The sequence below is a fragment of the Capricornis sumatraensis genome, chromosome 9, assembly GCF_032405125.1.
Source record: "Capricornis sumatraensis isolate serow.1 chromosome 9, serow.2, whole genome shotgun sequence".
Lineage (NCBI taxonomy): Eukaryota > Metazoa > Chordata > Mammalia > Artiodactyla > Bovidae > Capricornis > Capricornis sumatraensis.
Genome location: NC_091077.1, coordinates 41,568,147 through 41,582,790, shown reverse-complemented (window position 1 = coordinate 41,582,790; position 14,644 = coordinate 41,568,147). Strand labels below are relative to the sequence as shown.

Below are 14,644 nucleotides of genomic sequence, written 5' to 3'. Positions count from 1 at the left end.
ATGTGTAGTGATGAGTGAGCAGATAATTGAAACATCATTCTTATACAAAGTCAACTAATTGTCAGAAATTGAAGGTGAATCATTAAAATGCCATTGACTAAATTTATGTTTAAAGTTAAATTTATACTTATATAAAATAGATTTGTATTAATTGATAACTTGAAGCTGCTTCATAAGATACTTTTAGAAAACATTCTCCTTTTGAATCATCACATATGTGTGTACTAGAATTTATATTTAATATAATTTATCAAAAATTCAGCCTGATATTCTCCTAAACTATAAGCACTCCTAATAGCTCCAGTAACATAAGCAGAAATAATCTTTTAAAATTTAAATATTAAAAATCATCAAAAATTCATTGAAACGTAGTATTTATCACCAGATGCTGAAAACACTCTAATTATATTAACAAAGAATAAAGTTTCTAAAGCTTTAAATTTAGTGAAAATAAAGTGGAAAGGATTGATCTCCCAAATCTGATAATGAACCCTATGTTTATATGCAATATATATATGTATATATATATATAAATGTGTAATTTCATTTCACAACTAAAGAATTAATTTTGAAGAAAAAACTACATTTGAGCAGCAATAATCTAACTTTTTTTTCCTGATTTTTTTAGCAAGAGTCCTCATATGTTCACTTTGGGATTTGCCTTGCATATTATGTAGAATATGAACCTCCCCTTCTCTGCCGCACGTGAGAGGTTAAGTGCATTTCTGCTTTGATCACTAATGGATAACACTTTACATGGAAATTTATGTGAACTGATGAATTTTTGTTGATACAGTGATGAGATCTGCTTAAGAAAGTGATCAAGCCATCGCGTGAACTAAGAAAATTAGTTTACAAAGTTAACTTTCCCAGTAAAACTATGGGATGTAGTGAGTAGAGAATAAAATCTCATTTGAGAGACATCATCTAATACAAAAGTTGTAATGGCAATTTAGCAGGTACACAGTATGTTTTGAGAGTAGCTATTTGAGAGTAGCTGTTTGCATGGAATTCCTCAACAGTTTTAATCTCCACTAATGAGACTAAATGCTGACCCACTTGTATAATTGTCTTAGCAATCTCTTGTGGCATTTTCAAGGCCTATTGTTGATTTCCAGGTATACCTAACATGATAGATGCATCACCCTGTAATTAACATAAACTTCTCAGTTTCTGTTCAGAGTGGTATAAGGACTTCAGAATTCTCAGCTAAATCTCTAACAGGAAGTTTCCCCTTATTGAAATAAAAAAAAAAAAGTGTTACTGGTAATTATGGTTATGCTATAAGAAGAACAAAAAGTATTCTGTCTTTTAATTTTATCTAGACATTCAGAAAATGTGGTTCAGACCTATTGAAAAATGTATTGAAAACTGTGGAACTGTTATGGTGAATGCCATTCTGTTATTCAGTTAATGTCCATGTTCACTACTAAATGACAGGGGATCTTTCTAGTTGTCAGTCTATCAACAAAAATGCATTTGAAATTGATTTTAAAAAAAGGAAACAAGAAATAAGATTGAGATTTTTCAAGATATGAACTATTTTCTTGTCCTTTAAATCCATTTTACTCTTTTCATTTAATAAAATAATATTTTTAATGACTATACAGTTATATACAAAAATAAATATATAAATTATATATAATATATAATTTATATATATAACTACACAGTTATATAAACATATATATATATATATATATATAACTCCTGGTATTCATGCAAAAATTTAGTCTACATTTTCATAGGAGAGATTCTCTGAGTTACTCTTCTCAGGGCCCCAATCACCTCCTTGTTTCTCAGGCTGTAGATAATAGGATTGAGCATCGGGGTAAGGATGATGTAAAAGACAGCCAGAGCTTTGTCCTCTGTTGGAGTACGCAGAAATCTTGGGTGTAGATACGTGTAAACAAAGGGTGCATAGTAGAAAGAAACCACAGTGAGGTGGGTGCTGCAGGTTGAATAGGCCTTCTTCTTCCCTTCTGATGAGTTCATGCAATAGACAGCAAGGAGAACACGGCCATAGGAAAAAGCAATACCAATGAAGGGCAGCAAAAGGAAAAGTGTGGTGCTCAGAAACTGTGTATTCATAGACCGTCGTATCAATGCAGGCTATTGTCAACATGACTGTGACATCACAGAAGAAATGATTGATGGACCTGGATTGGCAATAAGGGATAGAGAGAATATACGTGGTGTGGGCACAGGAGTTGATAGAGCCCATTATCCAAGATCCTGTTATCATCAATATGCACACTCTTCTGCTGATTCTGACAGGATAATGAAGAGGAAAGCAAATGGGCACATAACGATCATAAGCCATAGAGGCCAAAAGCAATACTTCTGCACATGCCATAGTCAAGAAGAAGAAGCTCTGACTCCCACACCCAATGATGGAGATAGACTTGTTTGCAAACAGAAAATCATAGGCCATTTTGGGAACAGTGGTAGAGATGTAGTTCAGATCCATGAGGGAGAGCTGGCTAAGCAGAAAATACATGGGCTTGTGAAGATGGATGTCCAGAAAGATGAGAAGAATCATGGAAAGGTTACCAACTAGAGCCATTAAGAAAATGAAAACAATGAGAATAAAAAGGAACAGACCAGTTCTTGAAGAGGGAAACAATCCCAATAAGATGAAATCAGTTGATGTTTGATTATAATTTCCCATGGGTCATTCATGTAATTGTTCCTAAAGGCAGACACAAGAGTACATAATTCAAGTTTAAAACAATAATATATTTCTATAGTATTATTTTAGTCAGGCTGCATATTGTTTAAAGTTTTACTACTCTGTAATAAAGAACTGGAGTTATCTATATTGGAAAAATTGTAATAATGATGAAGTTAAAATGATAAAGAATAGCATTTTAAGAACTGATATATTTGAGTGACTGTACAACATAAGCAGAATACAGAAAAATAAATAAATATTTTATTAAAAAGGATTTTCTTATAAAATTCTTAACATCTCTCAAAACATTTTCTTGAAATTCTCAGTATCACCTTAAAGTTTCTTGACTGTGGAAAGCAAAATAAGAGGAACTATTCACAGGGAAAGACTAAAATATAAGGTTTTACAGTAATTAATATTTTTCTACTTTAGCAATGTATACTAGAAGATGGAAAAGTGTTCTCACCCTAACCATCATAGACACAAAGTGGGATTTAACTATGATGGAAAGAGGGGAAAGATAAAAGGTAGTTGGAGGCAGTTATATGTGGAAGGGGAAGGTCTCCATCCACTGCGGCCAGAGTGGATGTAATCAAGAGATGATACTTAATGTTTACTAATTAAGCATAAGACAACATATGAAAAAGCAGAGAAATTACTTTGATAACAAAGGTCCATCTAGTCAAAGTTATGGTTTTTCCAGTAGTCATATATGGATGTGAGAGTTGGACTACAAAGAAAGCTGAGCATTCAAGAACTGATGTTTTTGAACTGTGGTGTTGGAGAAGACTCTTGAGAGTCCTTTGGACAGCACGGAGATCCAACCAGTCCATCCTACAGGAAATCAGTCCAGAATAGTCATTGGAAGGACTGATATTGAAGCTGAAACTCCAATACTTTGGCCACCTGATGCAAAGAACTGACTCATTGGAAAAGACCCTGATGATGGGAAAGATTGAAGGTGGGAGGAGAAGGGGATGACAGAGGGTGAGATGGTTGGATGGCATCACTGACTCAATGGTCATGAGTTTGAGTAAGCTCCAGGAGTTGGTGATGGACAGGGAAGCCTGGCGTGCTGCAGTCCACGGGGTCACAAAGAGTCGGACCTGAAAGAGTGATTGAACTGAAACAAACTGAAGCATGAGAAGGTAAGCATACTGTTGAGATATATACAAGTAAATAGAAGGGAAAACTTAAAATATTATAAAATTTTGCTTTGTGGATCCGGAGGAGTGGGCTTATGAAAGTTTGTTTTGTCCTGTAGGTTGCTGAGATCATGTTCTTACCTTATTTCAATAAAATATCTCACATCTAACATTATACTCAATGGTGAAAGATTGAAAACTTTTCCTTTAACAGATAAAACAGGCAAGGAAGTTTTAGATATATAAACTTGCAATGAGTCCACCAAAAATCTGTTAGAACTGATAAAGCTGCCGTTGTATTAATATCCATTTATAATACACAATACCAAAAAGAATTTAAGAAAAATTTGTATCTACCATACATGAAAAAGACTAAAATCCCTGGGAATAAACTTAAAGAAGGCAATAACTTCTTCACTGAAAATCACAAAACATCACTGAAAAAAATTGAAAGACAAAAAAAAAAATGGAAGAGCACTATGTGATCCTAGCTTGAAAAATGAATATTGTTAAGATGTCAAAACTGTAAGCAAACAACAGGTGCAATTAAATATCCCTGCTGCTGCTGCTGCTAAGTTGCTTCAGTTATTTCCAACTCTGTGCGACCCCAGAGACGGCAGCCCACCAGGCTCCCCCATCCCTGGGATTCTCCAGGCAAGAACACTGGAGTGGGTTGCCATTTCCTTCTCCAATGCATGAAAGTGAAAAGTGAAAGTGAAATCGCTTAGTCACGTCCGACTCTTAGTGACCCCATGGATTGCAGCCTACCAGGCTCCTCCATCCATGGGATTTTCCAAGCAAGAGTACTGGAGTGGGTTGCCATTGCCTTCTCCAATTAAATATCTCTACATAATGCCAATGGGTTTTTCAGGCAGAAACACAAAAATACATTCTAAAATTCTTAAAAATCTCAAGATACTGAGAATAGCCAGAATTTGAGAATCCACTGATTCTGATTCAAAACTTACAAAACTATGATAATAAAAATAGTATAGTATTTACAAAAAGACAGACTTAATGCAACAATATAAAACAGAGATACCAGAAAAAATATTTTTGACATGGGTCTCAAAGCCATTATGTGGATATATTGATTTGTCTTACACCATACACAAGAATTAACTTAAATGGATCAAAGTGTTAAATATAAAACTAAAATCACAAAGTTTTAGAGGAGAATATGGTGGAAAAACTTCATGACATTGAATTTAGCTCTCCTTTCTTGGATATAGCATCAAAAGCATATGTAAAACCAACAAATATAAATAAATTGGACTTTTATCAAAATTAAAAGCTTCTGTGCATTATAGAACTTTATTAATATAGGAAATAAGAAGCCCTCAGAATAGAAAAAAATATTTGCAAAATATGTATTTGATGATGGATTGATATAGGGGTTATACATAAAACTACAGACTCAACAACAACAAAACCTAATTAAAAATGGGCAAAATACTTGAAGCATTTCTCAAAGACAATAAACAGAGGAAAATATGCTCAACAAGACCAATTATAGAAAAATTCAAATCAAAACTACAAGATATCACATCTCACACTTTAATGGCAAAAATTAACAAAAAGTGTTGACAAGAATAAGAGGAAATTAGATAATATGCAACATAATGCAAAGCAGTGTAACCACTGTAGAAAATGATATGGAAATTTACAGAAAAACAAAGAAAAAATATCATATGGGATTCCCAGGTGGAACACTGGTAAAGAATCTGCCTGTCAATGCAGGAGGGGCAAGAGACATGGGTTCTATCCCAGGGTTGGAGTATAGCCTCCAGCAGGAAATAAATGGCAACCCATTCCAATTTTCTTGCCTGAAAAGAATGACTAACCCTTCAAAATGAAGGGCTTTCTTCTGTATGTTATAGCTTGGATGAAGTTTGGAGATATTATGCAAAGTAAAATGCAGTCATGACTACCCATGTTTATTACTCCATATACAGGTTTACAATGGGTAATCAAATACATAGAAACAAAGTGCATTGATGGTAGTTCAGTTCAGTTCATTTCAGTCGCTCAGTCGTGTCCGACTCTGTGACCCCATGAATCGCAGCACGCCAGGCCTCCCTGTCCATCACCAACTCCCGGAGTTCACTCAGACTCACGTCCATTGAGTCCGTGATGCCATCCAGCCATCTCATCCTCTGTCGTCCCCTTCTCCTCCTGCCCCCAATCCCTCTCAGCATCAGAGTCTTTTCCAATGAGTCAACTCTTCGCATGAGGTGGCCAAAGTACTGGAGCTTCAGCTTTAGCATCATTCCTTCCAAAGAAATCCCAGGGTTGATCTCCTTCAGAATGGACTGGTTGGATCTCCTTGCAGTCCAAGGGACGCTCAAGAGTCTTCTCTAACACCACAATTCAAACGCATCAATTATTTGGCGCTCAGCCTTCTTCACCGTCCAACTTTCACATCCCTACGTGACCACAGGAAAAACCATAGCCTTGACTAGATGGACCTTAGTCGGCAAAGTAATGTCTCTGCTTTTGAATATACTATCTAGGTTGGTCATAACTTTTCTTCCAAGGAGTAAGCGTCTTTTAATTTCATAGCTGCAGTCACCATCTGCAGTGATTTTGGAGCCCCCAAAACTAAAGTCTGACACTGTTGTTAGGCACTGGTAAGTGGAAGAAATGGAGTTAGTGTTCATGAGTATGGAGTTTCAGATGGGTAAGATAAAAATGTTCTGTGGTGATGTGGATAATTATTGCACAGTAATGTCAGTGGACCTGATGTCATTGACTTGTCTACATAAAAATTGATAAATAGAAAATTTTATAGTGTGCATATTCACCACAATAAAGAAGTCAAATATATAATTTCAATATAATTGAAATTATTTCAAATTTGGAATTCCAAATATATTGTACAAAATCTATGTCGGGGTCCTGAATATGTATGTGTAGGGGAATTAATCTTCCAATAATATGTGGCTTGTGAAAACTTGCCATGAAATAACTTTTTTTATACATATTATTTGGAACCAACATGATACAACATATTAAACTGTTCCATATTTAAAACATATTGGTAAACTAATAATTTATAAGTTAAAAATGTAACATTTGAAATTGCCAATAAAAATATGATCATTTCTATCACATATATTTTATATAGGATTGTCAATGAAAATGTTTCCATAAGGTAGTTAATATTATAACATTCAAAGGAAAAAAAATAAGCACCAATGGAAACAATAAATGGCACGTTGTACTGTATATTTTATTCCATGTATCATGACTGCTGATGGAGCAATTTTTGGTTATTCATGTTGCATTCTTCTAGTACACTGTCATGTGATATTACTTAACTATATCTGACAGGGAAGCTATCTCAAATGTTGATATCAACATTTAATATTGAAAAATCAGAAGAGGACAATTTATTCTTGGGTAAAAATAATCAAATCATTTATTTTTTCTTATTTTTAGCCACTGATGAATAATAAACTATTTCAAGCTATAAAATATTTTCAATAATTTGATCACTTAAATTTCTTTAAAAAGCATTGCAATCTATGAATCAATCTATTAGTGACATATTGATATTAATACCTATATGTAAGAAGAAAGACCTAACAGGAAAAAATCTGAATTTTTTTTTATGGGAGGAAAAATGAACTTCTAATCTGGACTTGTCCTACATGGAGAGAAATTGAAGGTGTAAGATTTTGTTGGTTATCTCCATAGCTCATCACTTGAAATGTGTGAAGTTGTTTCAGGATTTATTACATTTGATCTTAACCACTGTCTCTTGAGCTTGACATCAAACTGATAATTTATTTATAATAAACTTGAGGTTCAGAGTTCAAAGTGACTTTACCTTAAATTTTATCATTGGATATCTATCTCTCTATCTATCCATCTAATATCTATATATCTATTATCCATCTAAATGAATTTTTCATCTACTTTGTAACTAAAATATTAAATATTTTGAAGTAAAGCATCTGAAATTGTGTAGGCCACTTTGCATTCACCATAAAAAATATAAAGTAAGATAGCAAAAGAAAAATTAAGGGTTATTAAAATAGAAATTCTATATAGATGGCAGAAAATCAGGAATATATATGAAAATTTTCTTAAAAATCTAAAATTAATTCATTATTTACAATTGACTCACTGTGAGGTATTCCCCTATTTTGTCACATATATTTCCTTAATATATTTTCTTTTGACCTCACTACAAGCATACACATGACCTTTAAAAAATAAAGTCTCTTGAAGCCTCTAAATAAAGTTGAATTCTTGTCTAGCTCCCAATACAAAATTGACAATACCTAGGAAAATTTGGGCTTCCCTGGTGGTTCATCTGGTGAAGAATCTGGCCTGCAATGCAGGAGACCCCAGTCCAATTCCTGGGTTGGGAAGATCCCTTTGAGAAGGCATAGGCCACCCACTCCATTATTCTTGGGCTTGCCTGGTGTCTCATACAGTACAGAATCAATCACCTGCAATGCCAGAGACCTGGTTTCGATCCCTGGGTCTGGAAGATCACCTGGAGGAGGACACAGCGATCCACTCCAGTAATCTTGTTTGGAGAATCCCAATGGACAGAGAAGCCTGGTGGGCTACAGTCCATGGGCTTGCAAAGAATAGGACATGACTGAGCAACTAAGCAGAGGAAAGTTTATTTGTGAAGGGGCAACCATATTATCTGCTGTCCAATTCAGATTGTAGATATACATATTCTATATTATGAGTAAAGCCATGTGCGTGCTGCCCATCATTCAAAATGATTGCATATTATCATCTCTTAAAGTCAATATGCATCAGTTTCACTCTAGACATTTTCCTGTGTTTATACTTAGAATTGAAAATAATATATTGAAAAAGGCTAATGATTCACATACTTAATAGAATATATGATTTCTAAAACCATAATTTAGTTATTAAATTTTTTAAAAGTTTAATCATATAAGTATAAAGTGAGTTTTTCAACTGTATAGTGAGTAGCAGCTGTGTCAGGAAATATGGAAGGATGTTCTCTAGATTTCAGATAAGGCAGAACTTTCCTCCAAAGCACCATTTTATTATGCTCTACACTCTCTTCACCTTTGATCAAAATTATTCTCAAATAAAGATCACACTTAGTTGCAAACTAGAGCTTCTGTGATAATTTGCAGATTTGCAAATGAATACAATTCGTCGGGTTACAAAGAGTCAGACATGACTGAGCGACTGAACTGAACTGAACTGAACTGAACTGATAGCTAAGAAGTCTGCTTGAACTGGCCTGACTGAAAGTCTTATAAGAAATAAGTTTGGGATTTTTAAAGTTTCTAAAGAATAGACACTCTGCAACAGATTTACAGCAAAATGGACCACTTTGTATCTTTTTAGAATCTTGAAATAACATAACATCCTGGATCCTCTCCAAACTGACTTTCCTTATTTGTGTGTAGGGTTGGAAAATCAGTAAACCAAGTCAGTTTTATGGGGAGGTCTTTTTTGGGGCTTCTCTGGTGGCTCAGATGGTAAAGTGTCCGCCTGCAACGTGGGAGACCCGGATTTGATTCCTGGGTCGGGAAGATCCCCTGGAGAAGGAAATGGCAATCCACTCCAGCATTCTTGCCTGGAAAATCCCATGGACGGAGGAGCCTGATAGGTTACAGTCCATGGGGTCGCAAAGAGTTGGACACAACTGAGTGACTTCACTTTCACTTTTATTGTTTTAGCTACATAAAGTCAATGATAGTTCCTAAAGACTGACTGATTATACAGCAATCCAAATGTCAATAATTATAATTATTTTGTATTGTTATCAGTTATGTGAAATTGAGAGCACTGTATAACAGCTTTCAAAGTCACAATCAAAGCAGCCAGAAGTGTGTCCTCTGGAATCCAGGATAAGCATGACTGTCCATAATATCTTACATGGACCTATGTGGGAGTCCCTGTTCCCTAAAGTGTTTCCACAACAGATGTCAGTAAAGAAGAGAGCAAAGATTACACTATGGCTTATATTAGCTTCTATAACTTAGAAATTTTATTGATAGTATTTAGAAATCACATGTGTATTTTCAATTTTTGAAGCTACACAGGTTAAGAGCAATATGTTTTACTGTACAAATATATCTAGCTGACAATGTGCTCAGTTGCTCAGTCAAGGTTGGCTCTATGAGACCCCATGGACTGTAGCCCGCCAGACTCCTCTGTCCATGGAATTTTCCAGGCAAGAATACTAGAGTGGCTTGCCATTTACTTCTCCAGGGATCTTCCTAAGCCAGGGATCAAACCTGAGTCTCCTGTGTCTCTTAACACAAGATTCCAAATCAACTATACCCTAATTAAAAGAAAAACAAAACCAAAACACCTGAATAAATGTTTGAGAAGTTCATCTTTTTTTATTTGTAAGTTTACATATTTCAGGATAAATTATTTATGTATTTTATTTAAACTAACTATAGTCAAATTTTCTTTTTGGAATTTACCAATTAAGGAGATGCCTGGATTTATTCATTGCTTATCATAAACAGAAGTATTTAATCTTTAATAAACTTCTCTCAATTGCTTGCTGAAGAATACTTCCTCTTTTGTGGAAAATAAAAATAAAATGACCACTAATACATTTTATTATATTCACATTTTCACTCATTCACTGGCCTAATTAGCTGACAGGTGTCCAGTGGTCATCATATGAACAATGCTATTTTCTGAGTAAATTTATTTGAAAAATCTCTGAACAAATTTGCATATTAATTTTAATCCATGTTTGACATTTTAAGTACTTCTATGGAAACTCAGCAGCAACGACTATTTTAGGACTTATTTACCTAGAGCTTTATTCTAAGAAATGATGTATTTTTTCTGATAGTCACATCCGAAAGTCCATTGAGATTTCATCAATGTAGGTTAAGTCACTAATAGTCCAAGATGGCTTTAAGCCAAGATTAGGAAAGAAGTTTTGATAGGTTGTATAGACATTTGCACAGAGTTAAGGGTGAATTCAGTGGAGATGGAAGTAATTTTTCTTTTAGTTCTATATTAAGATGTCTCTAAAGTTTTTGGACCATATATTTTATATGTGGCTGTTCAGTAAGTTCAAAGTAATGTTATGTTTGCATTTAACTATTTATTTGCCAGTTTTGATTATATTGATCTGATTTTTATAAATTAAATGAAATATGTTTAATTTAATAAAAATATGGAAATAAAAATATCATCTATGTGGGAGTTGTCTTTAATTTATTTTAGGGTTTACATATTTTCAATTATTTCCCTTCAGATGAAAAATCTCATTGAAGTATACGACTTTAAATTATTAAAGTACTTATTGAAAATAATGATATTACTGTTAACCATGTACCCTTCAAAAATTCTCCAAACCATTTAAGAGGAAAGCATATTTTCAGACTCCTGTGAGGCCAGCATCACTCCGATATCAAACTCAAAAATATCACAAGAAAATAAACCTTCAGGCCTATATCACTGATGGAAAAGCCCTCATAAAAAGATCAAAAACCATGGTGAAGTGGGATTCATCACAGGGATGAAATTTAAAAATTATTTCAATATCTATAAATTAATTAATGTACTACTTCACATTAACCAAGTAAAAAATTAAAAATTATATGATCATCTCAGTAGATGGAGAAAAGTCTTTTGATAAAATTCAACATCCACTCATGATAAAGCTCTCTAGAAATGGTGCACAGAAGGAACATACCTAAACATTATGAAGGCCATATATGACAAACTCACAGCTAACATAACACTCATTGTTGAAGAATTGAAAATATTTCCTCTAAGATCAGGACAAGACAAGGATGTCCACTTTCACTTTTATTCAATATAGTTTTGGAAGTCCTAGTCCCAGCAACCAGACAAGAAAAAATCAATAAATGGAATCCGATTTGGAAAAAAGGAAATAAAACTGTCACATCAATTTGAAGATGACTTTCTACTATACGTGGGCTTCCCAGGTGGTTAAATTGGTAAAGAATCCACCTGCAATGTGGGAGACCTGAGTTCAATCACTGGATGGGGAAGATGCCCAGGAGAAGGGAAAGGCTACCCACTCCAGTATTCTGGCCTAGAGAATTCCATGGACTATATAGTCCATGAAAGATGCTACCAGAAAACTACTAGAGCTTATCAATGAATTTTGTAAAGTTGTAGGATATAATATTACTACATAGAAATCTGTTGCATTTCTATATTCTAACAATTAAGTATCAGAAAGAAAAAATAAGGAAACAATCCCAATTACCATTTTATCAAAGAGAATTAAAATCTACACCCATGGCTGATTCATGTCAATGTATGGCAAAACCACTGCAATATTGTAAAGTAATTAGCCTCCAATTAAAATAAATAAATAAAAAGAAAAGAAAACCTAGGATAAACCTACCTATGGAGACAAAAGAACTATACTCTGAGAACTATAAGGCACTGATGAAAGAGATTGAAGAGGACACAAATGGAAAAATATATCATGTTACTAGATTGGAAAAGCAATATTGTTAAAAAGGTCACACTACTCAAGGCAACCTACAGATTCAATGCAATCCTTATCAAAATACCACTCATATTTTCCACAGATTTTCTTGGGCTCCAAAATTGCTGTGAATGGTTACTGTAGACATGAAATTAAGACACTTGCTCCTTGGAAGAAATGCTATGACAAACCTAGACAGCATATTAAAAAGCAGAGACATTACTTTGTTGATAAATGTCATATAGTCAAAGCTATGATTTTTCTAGTAGTCATGTATGGATGTGAAAGTTGGGGCATAAAGAAGGATGAGTGCCAGATAATTAATGCTTTTGAACTGTGGAATTGAAAAACACTCTTGGGACTGCAAGGAGATCCAACCTGTCCTTCCAAACGGAAATCAGTCCTGAATATTCATTGGGAGGACTGATGCTGAAGATGAAGCTCCAATACTTTGGCCATGTGATGAGCCAACTCATTGGAAAAGACTCTGATTCTAGGAAAGACTGGAGATAGGAGGAGGAAGGGATGACAGTGGATAAGATGGTTGGATGGCATTATAGATTCAATGGACATAAATTTGATCAAGTTCCAGGATATGGTGAGGGACAGGGAAGCCTGGCATGCTGCAGTCCAGGGGGTCACAAAGAATCGGGCATGCCTGAGTAACTGAACAAACAAAATAAAAACAACTCAACAACACCCAATTAAAAAATGGGCTGAAGAACTAAATAGACATTTTTTTCTAAAGAGGAAATGCAGATGGCCAGCGTGCACATGATAAGATGTATAACATAGCTAATAATCAGGAAAATGAAACTCAAAACCTCACTGAGATATCATTACCTTACAACAGTTAGAATGGCTATCATTAAAAAGAACACAAAAACAAAAACAGTAAATGTTTACGAAGATGTGGAGACAGTGTTGGAAAGGATGTGGAGAAAAGGGAACCATCCTAACTGTTGGTAGGAATGTAAATTGGTGCAGACACTACTGATGTTTCTCACATGGTAATAATAAAACTACTAGACAACCCAGCAACTCCATTTCTGGGTATACATCTGAAAAATCAAAAAACACTCATTTGAAAAGATACATGTACCCCAATGTTCACTCTGAATTATTTACAACTGTCAAGATATGGAAGTGAGTTAATTGTCCATCAACAGATTAATGGATAAAGAGGAATGTGATGTATTCATTGTTAGGCAGATTATGAAGTGAAGTGAAGTGAAAATGAAAGTCACTCAGTCATGTGCGACTCTTTGTGACCCCAAGGACTGCATAGTCCATGGAATTCTTCAGGCCAGAATACTGGAGTGGGTAGCCTCTCCCTTCTCCAGGGGAATCATCTCAACCCAGGGATTGAACCCAGGTCTTCCACATTTCAGGCATTTTCTTTACCAGCTAAGCCACAAGGGAAGCCCAAGAATACTGGAGTGGATAGCCTATCCCTTCTCCAGAGGATCTTCCTGACCCAGCAATCAAACCAACGTCTCCTGCATTTACCAACTGAGCTATGAGGGAAGATCAATAGGCAGATTATAGATCTTCATTCATTACTTTATGAACCTTGTAAAACTTGTCTTATATTTTTGCATTTGTCCATATTTGGATATATATTTATTTATATATTTATTTACATTTATTTATCCATATTTGGATAAGTATTCAATATTTTCAATTTTTATAGACTCAATCTGAGACAGAAAGCTTTTAACCAGTAATGCAGCCAGAGAATTTGGGCAGGTAAGTATCATGAACCAAGGGTAGGTATAGTCACAGAGTTCTGGGCCATTGGGCTTGATATTTGAGTGTATATGAAAATTGGATGCTCACTTGACTTTTGCTAACCCATGGGAGAATAAATCTCTCTCTGCACTGTGCTTCATGTTACTGGGGGAAAGAGTGGCTCAGGTAGAGTTAAACTGTCCTTCCCACCCGATATAATATGTCTGTTCTCATTTGTGTGCTCCACATGAGTCCTGTAATCTGTCACATAAAATCCAGAGGTCTAGTGAAGTTATGTCTGTGCCTGGATGGTTATTTATACCCATGTTTGGGCACAAAAGGATGCAGGTTGTAATATTCTCTTCTATTCCACCACATCCTTCAGACAATAACTAAGTGTAAACCCAATGAACATGTGTTCAGTAAGAAAACCAATACAATATTGTAAAGTAATTAACCCCCAATTAAAATACATAAATTTATATTTTAAAAAATAATAAAAAAGAGAAGCACTGAGTCTCTCATTGAACATTTCATGTGCTAGCAAACACAGGGAATAAATTGATGCTGAAATAACTGTATGTACTCCATAAAGAGTGCAGTGAAAAGTTTAATAGGTATTGAGTGTCACATACCTCCAGAGGA

At 34.7% G+C, this 14,644-nt stretch overlaps 1 protein-coding gene across 1 annotated transcript; it reads right to left on the bottom strand.

Annotated features, from left to right (window-relative positions):
• Nucleotides 1-1,734: 1,734 nt before the first annotated feature.
• On the bottom strand, nt 1,735-2,671 carry LOC138086111 (olfactory receptor 2L2-like). Its single transcript, XM_068980893.1, is given in 2 exon segments — nt 1,735-2,086; nt 2,088-2,671. Coding segments are annotated over 2 exon segments (936 nt in total).
• Between the last annotated feature and the right edge of the window lie 11,973 nt (nt 2,672-14,644).